The sequence below is a fragment of the Oncorhynchus keta genome, unplaced genomic scaffold, assembly GCF_023373465.1.
Source record: "Oncorhynchus keta strain PuntledgeMale-10-30-2019 unplaced genomic scaffold, Oket_V2 Un_contig_22586_pilon_pilon, whole genome shotgun sequence".
Classification (NCBI taxonomy): domain Eukaryota; kingdom Metazoa; phylum Chordata; class Actinopteri; order Salmoniformes; family Salmonidae; genus Oncorhynchus; species Oncorhynchus keta.
Window position 1 is genome coordinate 96,197 of NW_026282969.1, and position 15,371 is coordinate 111,567.

The following is a 15,371-nucleotide window of genomic DNA, read 5'->3' on the forward strand; positions in this document are numbered from 1 at the left end:
ACAGACAGACCGTGAGTACACACACACAGACAGACAGACCGTGAGTACACACACACACACAGACAGACAGACCGTGAGTACACACACACACACACACACACAGACAGACAGACCGTGAGTACACACACAGACAGACCTTGAGTACACAAACACACACAGACAGACCGTGAGTACACACACACAGACAGACAGACCGTGAGTACACACACACAGACAGACAGACCGTGAGTACACACAGACAGACCGTGAGTACACACACAGACAGATGAAATGTTTACTATTCTATTCAGAACTCTGTTGTCTGCATCATTGTTCTTTGTCCATTTGTTTCATTAGAATATGTACATATTTAGATTTGTTAGTGTTTGATGACTGGTATTGTTTATGCAGCAGACAGATGTTCAGCCAACACAGACTTGATGAAAAGGTTGTTGTTTCCTGTGTTCCCGACTCCCATAGCGACCACATTAGCATATTACCCATCATCATTAGCCAGGCGGTGTGCTTACGGAGCTCCTTACAGGCTGTTTCTCAGTCCTGTTCAGTCTGACAGAACACCATAAACACATGTGATTGTAGTTCCACTCTCCCGCTGCTACTAACTGCTACCTGACAGCTGACCAGGCTGGGTGTAATGGTCCCTAACTGAGTTGGACCTGTAAATGGTTATGGCTTGAGGTTCGGTTAGAGGGGGAAGGGAAGGGGGAAACCTAGTCAGTTGTACAACTGAATGTATTCAACTGAAATGTTTCTTCAGCATTTAACCCCAACCCCTCTAAATCAGAGAGAGAGAGGGCTGGTTAGGGTAAGGGGGTGGGGGGGTAAAGGAGGAGGGGGTTGAGAGAGAGAGAGGGCTGGTTAGGGTAAGGGGGTGGGGGGGGAAAGGAGGAGGGGGTTGAGAGAGAGAGAGGGGGCTGGTTAGGGTAAGGGAAAGAGGGTGGGGAGGGGGGGATAAAGGAGGAGGGGGTTGAGAGAGAGAGAGGGCTGGTTAGGGTAAGGGAAAGAGGGTGGGGGGGGGGGGGGGTAAAGGAGGAGGGGGTTGAGAGAGAGAGGGGGGGCTGGTTAGGGTAAGGGAAAGAGGGTGGGGGGGGTAAAGGAGGAGGGGGTTGAGAGAGAGAGAGGGCTGGTTAGGGTAAGGGAAAGAGGGTGGGGTGGGGGGAGTAAAGGAGGAGGGGTTGAGAGAGAGAGAGAGAGGGCTGGTTGGGGTAAGGGAAAGAGGGTGGGGTGGGGGGGGTAAAGGAGGAGGGGGTTGAGAGAGAGAGGGGCTGGTTGGGGTAAGGGAAAGAGGGTGGGGGGGGGGTAAAGGAGGAGGGGGTTGAGAGAGAGAGAGAGGGGGCTGGTTAGGGTAAGGGAAAGAGGGTGGGGTAGGGGGTAAAGGAGGAGGGGGTTGAGAGAGAGAGAGAGAGGGCTGGTTAGGGGTAAGGGAAAGAGGGTGGGGGGTAAAGGAGGAGGGGTTGAGAGAGAGAGAGAGGGCTGGTTAGGGTAAGGGAAAGAGGGTGGGGGTAGGGGTGGGGTAAAGGAGGAGGGGGTTGAGAGAGAGAGGAGGGCTGGTTAGGGTAAGGGAAAGAGGGTGGGGGGGTAAAGGAGGAGGGGGGGGTAAAGAGGAGGGGGCTGGAGAGAGAGAAAGAGGGTGGGAGAGGGAGAGAGAGAGGAGGGTGAGAGAGAGAGAGAGAGAGAGAGGGTGAGAGAGAGAAGGGTTAAGGTTAGGTTTAGGGTAGGGACGTCCCAACAATCCCAGATAGCACTGACCTATGGCGCGATTGTAGTAAGTAGAGATTGTCTAGATCAAATCAACCTGATTCTAGCCCGAGTATCAGTCTGTTTTGTGCTAACGTTCCATGGCTCGCCTAGCTTGCTCTGCCAAACATTGGCACACGACACGGACTACAAGGAGTGGAATGTTAGCACGAAACAGGTCTGTGGATTTCAGGCTAACTTGGATGTTCAAATGGAGAGTAAAGCAGGACAGAGTGGAGCCCTGGAGAGGAAGGGAGTGTATGTCTCGGTAGAATGAAACACACCCTTCGTCTCAGAGGAGTAAATCATGATTATCATCGTTATTTTAATGAAAAGGTTACAGGGAACGGGGACTTGCTCTGGTATATGTTTTGGAAGTTAACTGGCATTTGCTAGTCTGTAAACCAACCTCCTGGCATATGCTAGTCTCTCCCCCTCCCTCTCTCTCCCCTCCCTCTCTCCTCCCTCCCTCTCTCTCCCCTCGCTCTTTCTCCCCCTCCCTCTCTCTCTCCCCTCGCTCTTTCTCTCAACCCCCTCCCTCTCTCTCCCCCTCCCCTCTCTTTCTCTCAACCCCCTCCCCTCTCTCCCCCCTCGCTCTTTCTCTCTCCCCCTCCTCCCCTCCCCTCTCTCTCCCCTCGCTCTTTCTCTCAACCCCCTCCCTCTCTCTCCCCTCTCCCTCTCTTTCTCTCAACCCTCCTCCTCTCTCTCCCTCTCCCTCTCTTTCTCTCAACCCCCCCTCCCTCTCTTTCTCTCAACCCCTCCTCTCTCTCCCCTCTCCCTCTCTTTCTCTCAACCCCCACCCTCTCTCTCCCCCTCTCCCTCTCTTTCTCTCAACCCCTCCCTCTCTCCCCTCTCCCCTCTCTTTCTCTCAACCCCCCCACCCTCTCTCTCCCCTCCCCTCTCTCCCCTCTCCTCGCTTTCTCTCAACCCCCTCCCTCTCTCCCCCTCTCCCTCTCTTTCTCTCAACCCCCTCCTCTCTCTCCTCTCTCCCTCTCTCTCTCTCTCTCCCTCCCTCTCTCTCTCTCTCCCTCTCTTCTCTCTCTCTCTCTCCCCTCTCCCTCTCTTTCTCTCTCTCTCCCTCCCTCTCTCTCTCTCTCTCTCTCTCTCTCTCCTCTCTCTCTCTCTCTCTCTCTCTCTCTCTCTCTCTCTCTCCTCCCTCCCTCCCTCATGGTGTAATAGTCTCTCTCAATTCAATTCAATGGGCATTATTGGTGGGAAACTCCCCATGGTGTAACAGTGTGTCTCTCCCAGTTGCTGGTCCAGAGTCTCATTATCCCCATGGTGTAACAGTGTGTCTCTCCCAGGTGCTGGTCCTCGTATCCCCTAACTCTCTCCCAGGTGCTGGTCCTCTCCCCTAACAGTGTGTCTCTCCCAGGTGCTCCAGAGTGGTCGTATCCCCATGGTGTAATAGTGTGTCTCTCCCAGGTGCTGGTCCAGAGTGGTCGTATCCCCATGGTGTAATAGTGTCTCTCTCTCCCAGGTGCTGGTCCTCTCTCTCATGGTGTAACAGTGTGTCTCTCCCAGGTGCTGGTCCAGAGTGGTCGTATCCCCATGGTGTAACAGTGTCTCTCCCAGGTGCTGGTCCAGAGTGGCCGTATCCCCATGGTGTAACAGTGTGTCTCTCCCAGGTGCTGGTCCAGAGTGGTCGTATCCCCATGGTCTACCTGGAGTGTGTCTCTTGTAAGGCCCGGTCCATCTTCGAGGTCAGTCAGAACTCCTATGTCTACCTGGCTGGAACCTGCACCAACTGTCACCCCTTCCACCGCGGGGTAAGACTTGAAAGTGTGTGTGTGTCTCACCTCTGACCCTATGCCTTTGTATTACTTAACCACTCTGAGTCTATCAGTGTTCCCCTGTCTCAGTAAGATGAGGTCAGTGTTCCCCTGTCTCAGTGAGATGAGGTCAGTGTTCCCCTGTCTCAGTGAGATGAGGTCAGTGTTCCCCTGTCTCAGTAACATGAGGTCAGTGTTCCCTGTCTCAGTGAGATGAGGTCAGTGTTCCCCTGTCTCAGTGAGATGAGGTCAGTGTTCCCCTGTCTCAGTGAGATGAGGTCAGTGTTCCCCTGTCCCAGTAAGATGAGGTCAGTGTTCCCCTGTCCCAGTAAGATGAGGTCAGTGTTCCCTTGTCTCAGTAAGATGAGGTCAGTGTTCCCCTGTCTCAGTAAGATGAGGCCAGTGTTCCCTGTCTCAGTGAGATGAGGTCAGTGTTCCCCTGTCTCAGTAAGATGAGGTCAGTGTTCCCCTGTCTCAGTAAGATGAGGTCAGTGTTCCCTGTCTCAGTGAGATGAGGTCAGTGTTCCCTGTCTCAGTAAGATGAGGTCAGTGTTCCCCTGTCTCAGTGAGATGAGGTCAGTGTTCCCCTGTCTCAGTGAGATGAGGTCAGTGTTCCCCTGTCTCAGTGAGATGAGGTCAGTGTTCCCTGTCTCAGTGAGATGAGGTCAGTGTTCCCCTGTCTCAGTGAGATGAGGTCAGTGTTCCCCTGTCTCAGTAAGATGAGGTCAGTGTTCCCTGTCTCAGTGAGATGCGGTCAGTGTTCCCCTGTCTCAGTGAGATGAGATCAGTGTTCCCCTGTCTCAGTGAGATGAGGTCAGTGTTCCCCTGTCTCAGTGAGATGAGGTCAGTGTTCCCTGTCTCAGTAACATGAGGTCAGTGTTCCCTGTCTCAGTAACATGAGGTCAGTGTTCCCCTGTCTCAGTGAGATGAGGTCAGTGTTCCCCTGTCTCAGTAAGATGAGGTCAGTGTTCCCTTGTCTCAGTAAGATGAGGTCAGTGTTCCCTGTCTCAGTGAGATGAGGTCAGTGTTCCCCTGTCTCAGTGAGATGAGGTCAGTGTTCCCTGTCTCAGTAAGATGAGGTCAGTGTTCCCCTGTCTCAGTGAGATGAGGTCAGTGTTCCCTGTCTCATTGAGATTAGGTCAGTGTTCCCTGTCTCAGTAACATGAGGTCAGTGTTCCCCTGTCTCAGTAAGATGAGTCAGTGTTCCCCTGTCTCAGTAAGATGAGGTCAGTGTTCCCCTGTCTCAGTAAGATGAGGTCAGTGTTCCCCTGTCTCAGTGAGATGAGGTCAGTGTTCCCTGTCTCAGTGAGATGAAGTCAGTGTTCCCCTGTCTCAGTGAGATGAGGTCAGTGTTCCCTGTCTCAGTAAGATGAGGTCAGTGTTACCCTGTCTCCCAGTAAGATGAGGTCAGTGTTCCCTGTCTCAGTAAGATGAGGTCAGTGTTCCCCTGTCTCAGTAAGATGAGGTCAGTGTTCCCCTCTCTCAGTAAAATGAGGTCAGTGTTCCCCTGTCTCAGTAAGATGAGGTCAGTGTCAGATTGGAGTTGTAATATAATTACTGTAAAACAACATGTTCAGTATGACCTCTGACCTCTCCTCTCTGACAACAGTTTAGACTGGAACTATCAACAGTAAAATACCTTTTTCTTCTCTCTTTCTATCTCCCTCCCTCCTCCCTTCCCTCTCCTCTCCCTCTCCTTCTCCTTCTCCTTCTCCTTCTCCTTCCTCCCTCTCTCCCTCTCCCTTTCCCTCTCCCTCCTTCTCCCCTCTCCGTCTCCCTTTCCCTCTCCCTCTCCCTCCTTCTCCCTCTCCCTCTCCTTTCCCTCTCTCCCTCTCCTCTCCCTCTCCTCTCCTCCCTCTCCCTTTCCCTCTCCCCCTCCTCTCTCCTTCCTCCTTCTCCCTCTACCTCTCCCTTTCCTCTCTCTCCCTCTCTGCTTCTCCCTCTCCCTCTACTCCTCTCCTCTCCTTACTCCTTCCTCTCTCTCTATTCCCCTCTCTCTGTCCCCTTTCCCTCTCCTCCCTCCCCTCTCCTTCTCCCTCCTGCCTCTCCCTGCTCTCTCACTGCTGCCTCTCCCTCTCCTTCTCTCCCACCCTCCTCTCCTTCTACTCTCCCCTTTCCCTCTCCTCCTTCTCTCCTCTCCCTTTCCTCACTGCCTCTCCCTCTGCCCTTCCCTCTCCTCTCCTCTCCTTCTCCTTTCCCTCTCTCTCCTCTCTTCTCCACCCACCCTCTCCACTCCTCCTCTGCCTCCTCTCTGCCTCTCCTTCCTCCTCTCTGCCTCTCTCTCTCCTCCTCTCCTTCTCTCTCCTCTCCTCTGCCTCCTCCTATCTCCTCCTCCTCCTCCCTCTCCCTCCTCCCTCTCTGCTCCTCTCCCTCTCCCTCTCCTCTCCCTCTCCTTCTCCCTCTCCCTCTCCCTCTCCCTCTCCCTTCCCTCTCCCTCTCCCTCTCCCTCTCCTCTCCCTCTCCTCTCCCTCTCCCTCTCCCTCTCCCTCTCCTTCTCCCTCTCCTTTCCCTCTCCTCTCTCCCTCTCCTCTCCCTCTCCTCTCTCCTCCCTCTCCCCTCCTCCCTCTCCCTCTCCCTCTCCCTTTCCCTCTCCCTCTCCTTCTCCCTCTCCCTCTCCCTCTCCCTCTCCTTCTCCTCTCCCTCTCCCTCTCCCTCTCCCTTTCCCTCTCCCTCTCCTTCTCCCTTCCCTCTCCTTCTCCCTTTCCCTCTCCTCTCCCTCTCCCTTCCCTCTCCCTCTCCCTCTCCCTCTCCCTTTCCTCTCCCTCTCCCTCTCCCTTTCCCTCTCCCTCTCCTTCTCCCTCTCCCCTCTCCTTCTCCCTCTCCCTCTCCTTCTCCCTCTACCGCTCCCTCTCCTTCTCCTTCTCCCTCTCCCTCTCCCTCTCCTTCTCCCTCTCCCCTTTCCTCTCCTCTCCCTCTCCTTCTCCTTCTCCCTCTCCTCTCCCTTCTCCCTCTCCCCTCTCCTTCTCCCTCTCCCATCCCTCTCCCTCTCCCTCTCCTCTCCTTCTCCCTCTACCGCTCCTCTCCTTCTCCTTTCCCTCTCCCTCTCCCTCTCCTCTCCCTCTCCCTCTCCCTCTCCTTCTCCCTGCTCCCTTTCCTTTCCCTTTCCTTCTCCCTCTCCCTCTCCCTCTCCTTCTCCCTCTCCCTCTCCCTCTCCTTCTCCCTCTCCCTCTCCCTTCCTTTCCCTCTCCCTCTCCCTCTCCTTCTCCCTCTACCGCTCCCTCTCCTTCTCCCTTTCCCTCTCCTCTCCCTCTCCCTCTCCCTCTCCTTCTCCCTCTCCCTCTCTCTCTCCTTCTCCCTCTCCCTCTCCCCTTCTCCCTTTCCCTCTCCCTCTCCCTCTCCTCTCTCCCTTTCCCCTTTCCTTTCCTTTCCCTCTCCCTCTCCCCCTCTCTCCCTCCCTCTCCCTCTCCCTCTCCCTCTCCCTCCCTCCCTCTCCTTCTCCCCTCTCCCTCTCCCTCTCCCTCTCCCTCTCCCTCTCCTCTCCCCTTTCCCTTTCCCTTTCCCTCTCCCCTCTCCCTTTCCCTTTCCCTCTCCCTCTCCCTCTCCTCTCCCCTCTCCTCTCCTTCTCCCTCTCCCTCTCCCTCTCCTTCTCCTCTCCCTCTCCCTTCCACTTTCGCTTCTCCCTCTCCCTCTCCCTCTCCTTCTCCTTCTCCTCTCCTCTCTCCCTCTCCTTCTCCCTCTCCCTCTCCTCGCTCTCCCTTTCCCTCTCCCTCTCCTTCTCCCTCTCCTTCTCCCCTCTACGCTCTCCTCTCCCTCTCCCTCTCCCCTCTCCCTCCTCTCCCTCTCCCTCTCCCTCCTCTCTCCTAGCGTCTTCATTAACTTGAGGCGGGTCCAGACTGCAGCAGACATTAATTCTCTCTCTCCTCCCCCATAGCGTTGGACGGCAGTCACCCTTCGTAACGAGACCCTGGTCCTGGACTCCAGCAGCACAACAACTGGACGTGACAGTATGAACCTGGTTCTCCGCCAGGGCATCCTGCAAGACAGGAGACTCCTACGTCTTCACCCTCACGTGACTTGACGGCAACATGGACCGCGAGGGCGTGGCGTCCATCACGCTACAGCCCAGCATGCCCCGGCGGGCGGGGACTGTGACCTCGGTGGGGGGGAGGAGAAGGGGACCAATCAGAACACTGGTGGACAGGGTGTGCTTCAACTGTTCAGGTAGGCACACTCTATTCTACTCTACTATATTCTACTCTACTACACTCTACTATAATCTACTCTACTCTATTCTCCTATATACAGCACACTCTCTATTCTATACTCTACTATATTATACTCTACTATATTCTACTATAATCTACTATGTTCTACTATACTCTATTCTCCCATGCTCTGTCCTCTACTTTATTCTACTCTACTCTATACTCTGTACTCTACTCTAATTCTCTACTCTATTCTACTATACTCTACTATATTCTACTCTACTATATTCTACTATAATCTACTCTATTATACTATACTCTACTCTATTCTACTATGCTCTGTACTCTACTCTATTATACTATTCTCTATTCCACTAAACTCTACTCTTTTTACTATGCTCAACCTATTCTCATATACTCTACTCTATTCTCCTATACTCTACTTTATTCTACAATACTCTACTATATTATACTCTACTCTATTCTCCTCAACTCTATTTTCCTCTACTCTATTCTACTATGCTCTACTCTATTCTACTATACTCTACTCCATTCTACTATAATCTACTCTATTCTCTTATAAGCTACTCTATTCTCATATCCTCTATTTCTACTATACTCTACTCCATTCTACTATAATCTACTCTATTCTCTTATAAGCTCTCTATTCTCATATCCTCTATTCTACTATATTCTACTCTATCTACTATAATCTACTCTATTCTCTTATATGCTACTCTATTCTCCTATACTCTATTCTACTATACTCTGCTCTATTCTATACTTTACTCTATTCTACGATACTCTACTCTATTCTACTCTACTATACTCTACTCTACTCTTTTCTACTCTACTCTATTCTACTCTACTCTATTCTGTTATATTCTACTCTACTCTACTCTACTCTACTCTATTCTACTCTATTCTACTGTACTCTATTCTGTTATATTCTACTCTATTCTATTCTAGTATACTCTACTCTACTCTTTCTACTCTACTCTATTCTCCTCTACTCTATTCTGTTATATTCTACTCTATTCTACTGTACTCTATTCTGTTATATTCTACTCTACTCTACTCTATTCTGTTATATTCTACTCTATTCTACTCTACTCTATTCTGTTATACTCTACTCGACATCTTTCTCTCCTCCCTCCTCTCTCGTCTCTCCTCCCAAAGTCTTGATGTGTCAGACACTGTGACTCAGTAACTCCAGGCCTCTCCCTCCTCTAGGTTACAGTGACCTGGGCGTGTCAGGGCCCCTCTCCTGTATAGCCTGTTGGTGACTCGCTGCAGTGACATGCACTGTGAGGAGTTCTGTGTGTATAAAGGGACCAGTCCAGAGCACTCTGCCTTCCTGCCCCCTGGGTTCAGATCAGGTCGATACAGGGTGTCAGCATCCCATTACTGTAGTAGACCACCAGGGGAGCAATCCACGCTCTCAACAAGTAAGGCCCATTATGACGCACTGTGAAGATGAATTTATGCATGTGTGGGGTTCTTATCATGTGTGTGTCTGTGTGTGTGTGTCTGTGTGTGTGGGTTCTTATCATGTGTGTGTCTGTGTGTGGGTTCTCATCATGTGTGTCTGTGTGTGTGTCTGTGTGTGTGTCTGTGTGTGTGGGGTTCTTATCATGTGTGTGTGTCTGTGTGTGTGGGTTCTTATAATGTGTGTGTGTCTGTGTGTTTGTGTGTGTGTCTGTGTGTGTGGGTTCTTATCATGTGTGTGTGTCTGTGTGTGTGTGTGTGTGTCTGTGTGTGGGTTATCATGTGTGTCTGTGTCTGTGTGTGTGTCTGTGTGTGTGGGTTCTTATCATGTGTGTGTCTGTGTGTGTGTTTTGTTACTGTGTGTGTCCCTAGGTCTGTGGACGTGGTTCTTCAGACAGTCTCCAGGCTACAGCAGCCACCTGCCCCACTGGCTCAGTGAGCTGACCTCCACCACACTCAGACAGCTACTGAAACAGGGGAGACTCACAGAGGGTCAGAGAGAGCTGTCCTGGCCCTGATCACTGTTCTCAATGAGGTAGGATACTATCTATCTATCTATCTATCTATCTATCTATCTATCTATCTATCTATCTATCTATCTATCTATCTATCTATCTATCTATCTATCTATCTATCTGTCTGTCTGTCTGTCTGTCTGTCTGTCTGTCTGTCTGTCTGTCTGTCTGTCTGTCTGTCTGTCTGTCTGTCTGTCTGTCTGTCTATCTATCTATCTATCTATCTATCTATCTATCTATCTATCTTCTCTCTCTCTCCCCCTATGTCTGTTTATCTCTCTCTCTCCTCCTGTATGTCTGTTTATCTCTCTCTCTCTCCTCCTGTATGTCTGTTTATCTCTCTCTCTCTCTCTCCTCCTGTATGTCTGTTTATCTCTCTCTCTCTCCTCCTGTATGTCTGTTTATCTCTCTCTCTCTCTCTCCTCCCTGTATGTCTGTTTATCTCTCTCTCTCTCTCCTCCTGTATGTCTGTTTATCTCTCTCTCTCTCCTCCTGTATGTCTGTTTATCTCTCTCTCTCTCCTCCTGTATGTCTGTTTATCTCTCTCTCTCTCTCTCCTCCTGTATGTCTGTTTATCTCTCTCTCCTCCTCCTGTCAATGTCTGTTTTATCTCTCTCTCTCTCTCCTCCTGTATGTCTGTTTATCTCTCTCTCTCTCTCTCCTCCTGTATGTCTGTTTATCTCTCTCTCTCTCTCCTCCTGTATGTCTGTTTTATCTCTCTCTCTCTCCTCCTGTATGTCTGTTTATCTCTCTCTCTCTCTCTCTCCTCCTGTATGTCTGTTTTTATCTCTCTCTCTCTCTCCTCCTGTATGTCTGTTTATCTCTCTCTCTCTCTCCTCCTGTATGTCTGTTTCTCTCTCTCTCCTCCTGTGTCTGTTTTTATCTCTCTCTCTCTCTCCTCCTGTATGTCTGTTTTCTCTCTCTCTCTCTCCTCCTGTATGTCTGTTTCTCTCTCTCTCCTCCTGTATGTCTGTTTTCTCTCTCTCCTCCTGTATGTCTGTTTATCTCTCCTCCTGTATATGTCTGTTTATAGGATCTTATCATGTGGGAATATAGACAGACAGACTGGGAATAAATTAATATAGACCCACAGACTGGGAATGAATTAATATAGAAACACAGGCCCAGAGGTGAGCTAGCCAACAGCTGGCAGCGCCAGCTAACCAACAGCTAGCCGCGTCTACCTGAATATAACCAGCACTCAACAACCGGTGCCTTCATGTCCACAGGTAGTATCACATTTTTCATTTCATTTCATTACAGCACAACGGTTTGATTTGTTTGATGTTGTGCTTCATAGCTAGCTACATAGCCGTCTGTGTATCAGATATCTGTTAATGTAGTCTAAGAAGCGATTTTCTAGGATTAGCTAGCCAGCTATTCGTTCTTTGTACAGCGTATGTCAACACTGCTGGCGGCCAGCTAGCCCCCGAATAGCAGCACTGTAGAAACTATTACACTCAACGGAACGACTTGATTAGTGTAGTGTCAACAATGCCAACCACTGCCAGCTAGCCTACAGTCAACAACGCAGCCACTGCCCAGCTAGCCTACTTCAGCAGTACTGTATCATTTTAATCATTTTAGTCAATAAGATTCTTGCTACGTAAGCTTTAACTTTCTGAACATTCGAGACGTGTAGTCCACTTGTCATTCCAATCTCCTTGCATTAGCGCTCTTCTGTAGCCTGTCAACTATGTGTCTGTCTATCCCCTGTTCTCTCCTCTCTGCACAGACCATACAAACGCTCCTGGCGTGGCCGCGCGGCCACCTAATCTGGTGGTCCCAGCGCGCACGACTCCACGTGGAGTTCCAGGTCTCCGTAGCCTCTGGAACTGCCGATCTGCGTGGCCAACAAGGCAGAGATCATCAGCTCTATGCCTCCCTCCAGTCCCTCGACTTCTTGGCACTGATTGAAACATGGATCACCACAGATAACACTGCTACTCCTACTGCTCTCTTCGTCCCCCTTCCCGTGTTCTCGCACACCCGAGAGCTTCTGGTCAGCGGGTGGTGGCACTGGATCCTCATCTTCCCAAGTGGTCATTCTCTTTTTCTCCCCTTACCCCATCTGTCTATCGCCTCCTTTGAATTTCATGCTGTCACAGTTACCAGCCCTTTCAAGCTTAACATCCTTATCATTTATCGCCCTCCAGGTCCCTCGGAGAGTTCATCAATGAGCTTGATGCCTTGATAAGCTCCTTTCCTGAGGACGGCTCACTCTCACAGTTCTGGGCGACTTTAACCTCCCCACGTCTACCTTTGACTCATTCCTCTCTGCCTCCTTCTTTCCACTCCTCTCCTCTTTTGACCTCACCCTCACCTTCCCCTACTCACAAGGCAGGTAATACGCTCAGACCTCATCTTTACTAGATGCTGTTCTTCCACTAACTCATTGCAACTCCCCTCCAAGTCTCCGACCACTATCTTGTATCCTTTTCCCTCTCGCTCTCATCCAACACTTCCCACACTGCCCCTACTCGGATGGTATCGCGCCGTCCCAACCTTCGCTCTCTCTCCCCCGCTACTCTCTCCTCTTCCATCCTATCATCTCTTCCCTCTGCTCAAACCTTCTCCAACCTATCTCCTGATTCTGCCTCCTCAACCCTCCTCTCCTCCCTTTCTGCATCCTTGACTCTCTATGTCCCCTATCCTCCAGGCCGGCTCAGTCCTCCCTCCTGCTCCGTGGCTCGGCCGACTCATTGCGAGCTCACAGAACAGGGCTCCGGCAGCCGAGCGGGAAATGGAGGAAAACTCGCCTCCCTGCGGACCTGGCATCCTTTTCGCTCCCTCCTCTCTACATTTTCCTCCTCTGTCTCTGCTGCTAAAGCCACTTTCTACCACTCTAAATTCCAAGCATCTGCCTCTAACCCTAGGAAGCTCTTTGCCACCTTCTCCTCCCCTCCCTCAATCCTCCTCCCCCTCCTCCCCCTCTCTGCAGATGACTTTGTCAACCATTTTGAAAAGAAGGTCGACTGACATCCGATCCTCGTTTGCTAAGTCAAACGACACCGCTGGTTCTGCTCACACTGCCCTACCCTGTGCTCTGACCTCTTTCTCCTCTCTCTCCAGATGAAATCTAGCGTCTTGTGACGGCCGGCCGCCAACAACCTGCCCGCTTGACCCTATCCCCTCCTCTCTTCTCCAGACCATTTCGAGACCTTCTCCCTTACCTCACCTCGCTCATCAACTCATCCCTGACCGCTGGCTACGTCCTTCCGTCTTCAAGAGAGCGAGAGTTGCACCCCCTTCTGAAAAAAAACCTACACTCGATCCCTCCGATGTCAACAACTACAGACCAGTATCCCTTCTTTCTTTTCTCTCCAAAACTCTTGAACGTGCCGTCCTTGGCCAGCTCTCCCGCTATCTCTCTCAGAATGACCTTCTTGATCCAAATCAGTCAGGTTTCAAGACTAGTCATTCAACTGAGACTGCTCTTCTCTGTATCACGGAGGCGCTCCGCACCGCTAAAGCTAACTCTCTCTCTCCTCTGCTCTCATCCTTCTAGACCTATCGGCTGCCTTCGATACTGTGAACCATCAGATCCTCCTCTCCACCCTCTCCGAGTTGGGCATCTCCGGCCCACGTTTGGATTGCGCCCTACCTGACAGGTCAGCTCCTGCCAGGTGGTCCTTCTTAGCTCTAGAGAGCAGCATGGCGGCTACCTCGGGACAGGTGCACACATGACTCCTACGTCTGCCAGGTGGCGTGGCGAGAATCTGTCTCCTCACCACGCTCTCACCACTGGCGTCCCCAGGGCTCTGTTCCTAGGCCCTCTCTCTATTCTCGCTATACACTAAGTCACTTGGCTCTGTCATAACCTCATAGTCTCTCCTATCATTGCTATGCAGACTGACACACAATTAATCTTCTCCCTTTTCCCCCTTCTGATGACCAGGTGGCGAATCGCATCTCTGCATGTCTGGCAGACATATCAGTGTGGATGACGGATCACCACCCTCAAGCTGAACCCTCGACAGGCGGGCTGCTCTTCCTCCCGGGGAGGACTGCCCGTTCCATGATCTAGCCATCACGGTTGACAACTCCATTGTGTCCTCCCAGAGCGCTAAGGGCCGTGGCGTGATCTGGACAACACCCTGTCGTTCTCAACTAACATCAAGGCGGTGGCCCGTTCCTGTAGGTTCATGCTCTACAACATCCGGAAATGCGACCCTGCCTCACACGGGAGCGCGCAGGTCCTAATCCAGGCACTTGTCATCTCCCGTCTGGATTACTGCAACTCGCTGTTGGCTGGACTCCCTGCCTGTGCCATTAAACTAGCTCATCAGAACGCCGCCAGCCAGATCTGGTGTTCACCCCTTCCCAAGTTCTCTCACGTCACCGCTCCTCCGCTCTCTCCACTGGCATCCAGTTGAAGCTCGCATCCTTCTACAAGACCATGGTGCTTGCCTGCGGGCTGTGGGGGAACGGCACCTCAGTACCTCAGGCTCTGATCAGGCCCTACACCCAAACAAGGGCACTGCGTTCATCCACCTCTGGCCTGCTCGCCTCCCTACCACTGAGATACAGACCCGCTCAGCCCAGTCAAAACTGTTCTGCTCTGGCCCCAATGGTGGAACAAACGCCCTCACGAGCGCCAGGACAGGCGGAGTCAATCACCACCTTCCGGAGACACCTGAAACCCACCTCTAAAAGGAATACCTAGGATAGGATAAAGTAATCTACTCACCCCCCTTAAAAGATTTAGATGCACTATTGTAAAGTGGCTGTTCCACTGGATGTCATAAGGTGAATGCACCAATTTGTAAGTCGCTCTGGATAAGAGCGTCTGCTAAATGACTTAAATGTAAATGTAAATATGTTTATCTCTCTCTCCCCCTGTATCTGTTTGTCTCTCTCTCTCTCCCTGTATGTCTGTTTATCTCTCTCTCTCCTGTATGTCTATTTATCTCTCTCTCCTCCCTGTATGTCTGTTCCTCTCTCCCCTGTATGTCTGTTTTATCTCTCTCCCTGTATGTCTGTCTTCACTCTCTCTCTCCCTCTCTCTCTGTCTGTTTATCTCTCTCCTCTCCTCCCTGTATGTCTGTTTATCTCCCTATATGTCTGTCTCTCTCTCCTCCCCTGTATGTCTGTTTATCTCTCTCTCCTCTTGTATGTCTGTTTATCTCTCTCCCCCTGTATGTCTGTTTATCTCTCTCCTCCTGTATGTCTGTTTATCTCTCTCTCCTCCTGTATGTCTGTTTATCTCTCTCCCCTATGTCTCTCTCTCTCTCCCTATGTCTGTTTCTCTCTCCCTCCTGTGTCTGTTTATCTCTCTCCCTGTATGTCTGTCTCTCTCTCCCCTATATGTCTGTCTCTCTCTCTCCCTCGTCTCTTCTCTCTCTCCCTCTCTCTCTCTCTCCCCTGTATGTCTGTCTCTCCTCTCTCCCTGTATGTCTCTCTTCTCTCCCATATATGTCTGTCTCTCTCTCCCTGTACCCATCAGTCAAGCTAATGTGTTCAGCCAGTGAGGCAGAAACCCTCAATCAGGAGAGAGAGTGATTTCCCATGGTGTTGTCTATGAATAGCGACCACCTGTTAACTACCCCTCTCCTATCCTCCCTCCTCCCTCGTCTCCTCTCTCTCTCCCCCTCTTCTCCTCTCTCTCTCCCCATCTTCTCTCTCTCTCCCCCTCATCTCCTCTCTCTCTCCCCCTTCTCCTCTCTCTCTCCCCATCTTCTCTCTCTCTCCGGTCTCCTCTCTCTCTCGTCTTC

At 51.3% G+C, this 15,371-nt stretch overlaps 1 protein-coding gene across 1 annotated transcript in view; it reads left to right on the top strand.

Annotated features, from left to right (window-relative positions):
- Positions 1-7,527, top strand: part of LOC118383243 (polycystin-1-like) — a 92,322-nt gene extending 84,795 nt beyond the window's left edge. The window contains 2 exon segments of the mRNA XM_052505171.1: positions 3,366-3,506; positions 7,381-7,527. Of these exon segments, the coding sequence (XP_052361131.1) occupies positions 3,366-3,506; positions 7,381-7,527 (288 nt within the window).
- Positions 7,528-15,371: the final 7,844 nt, after the last annotated feature.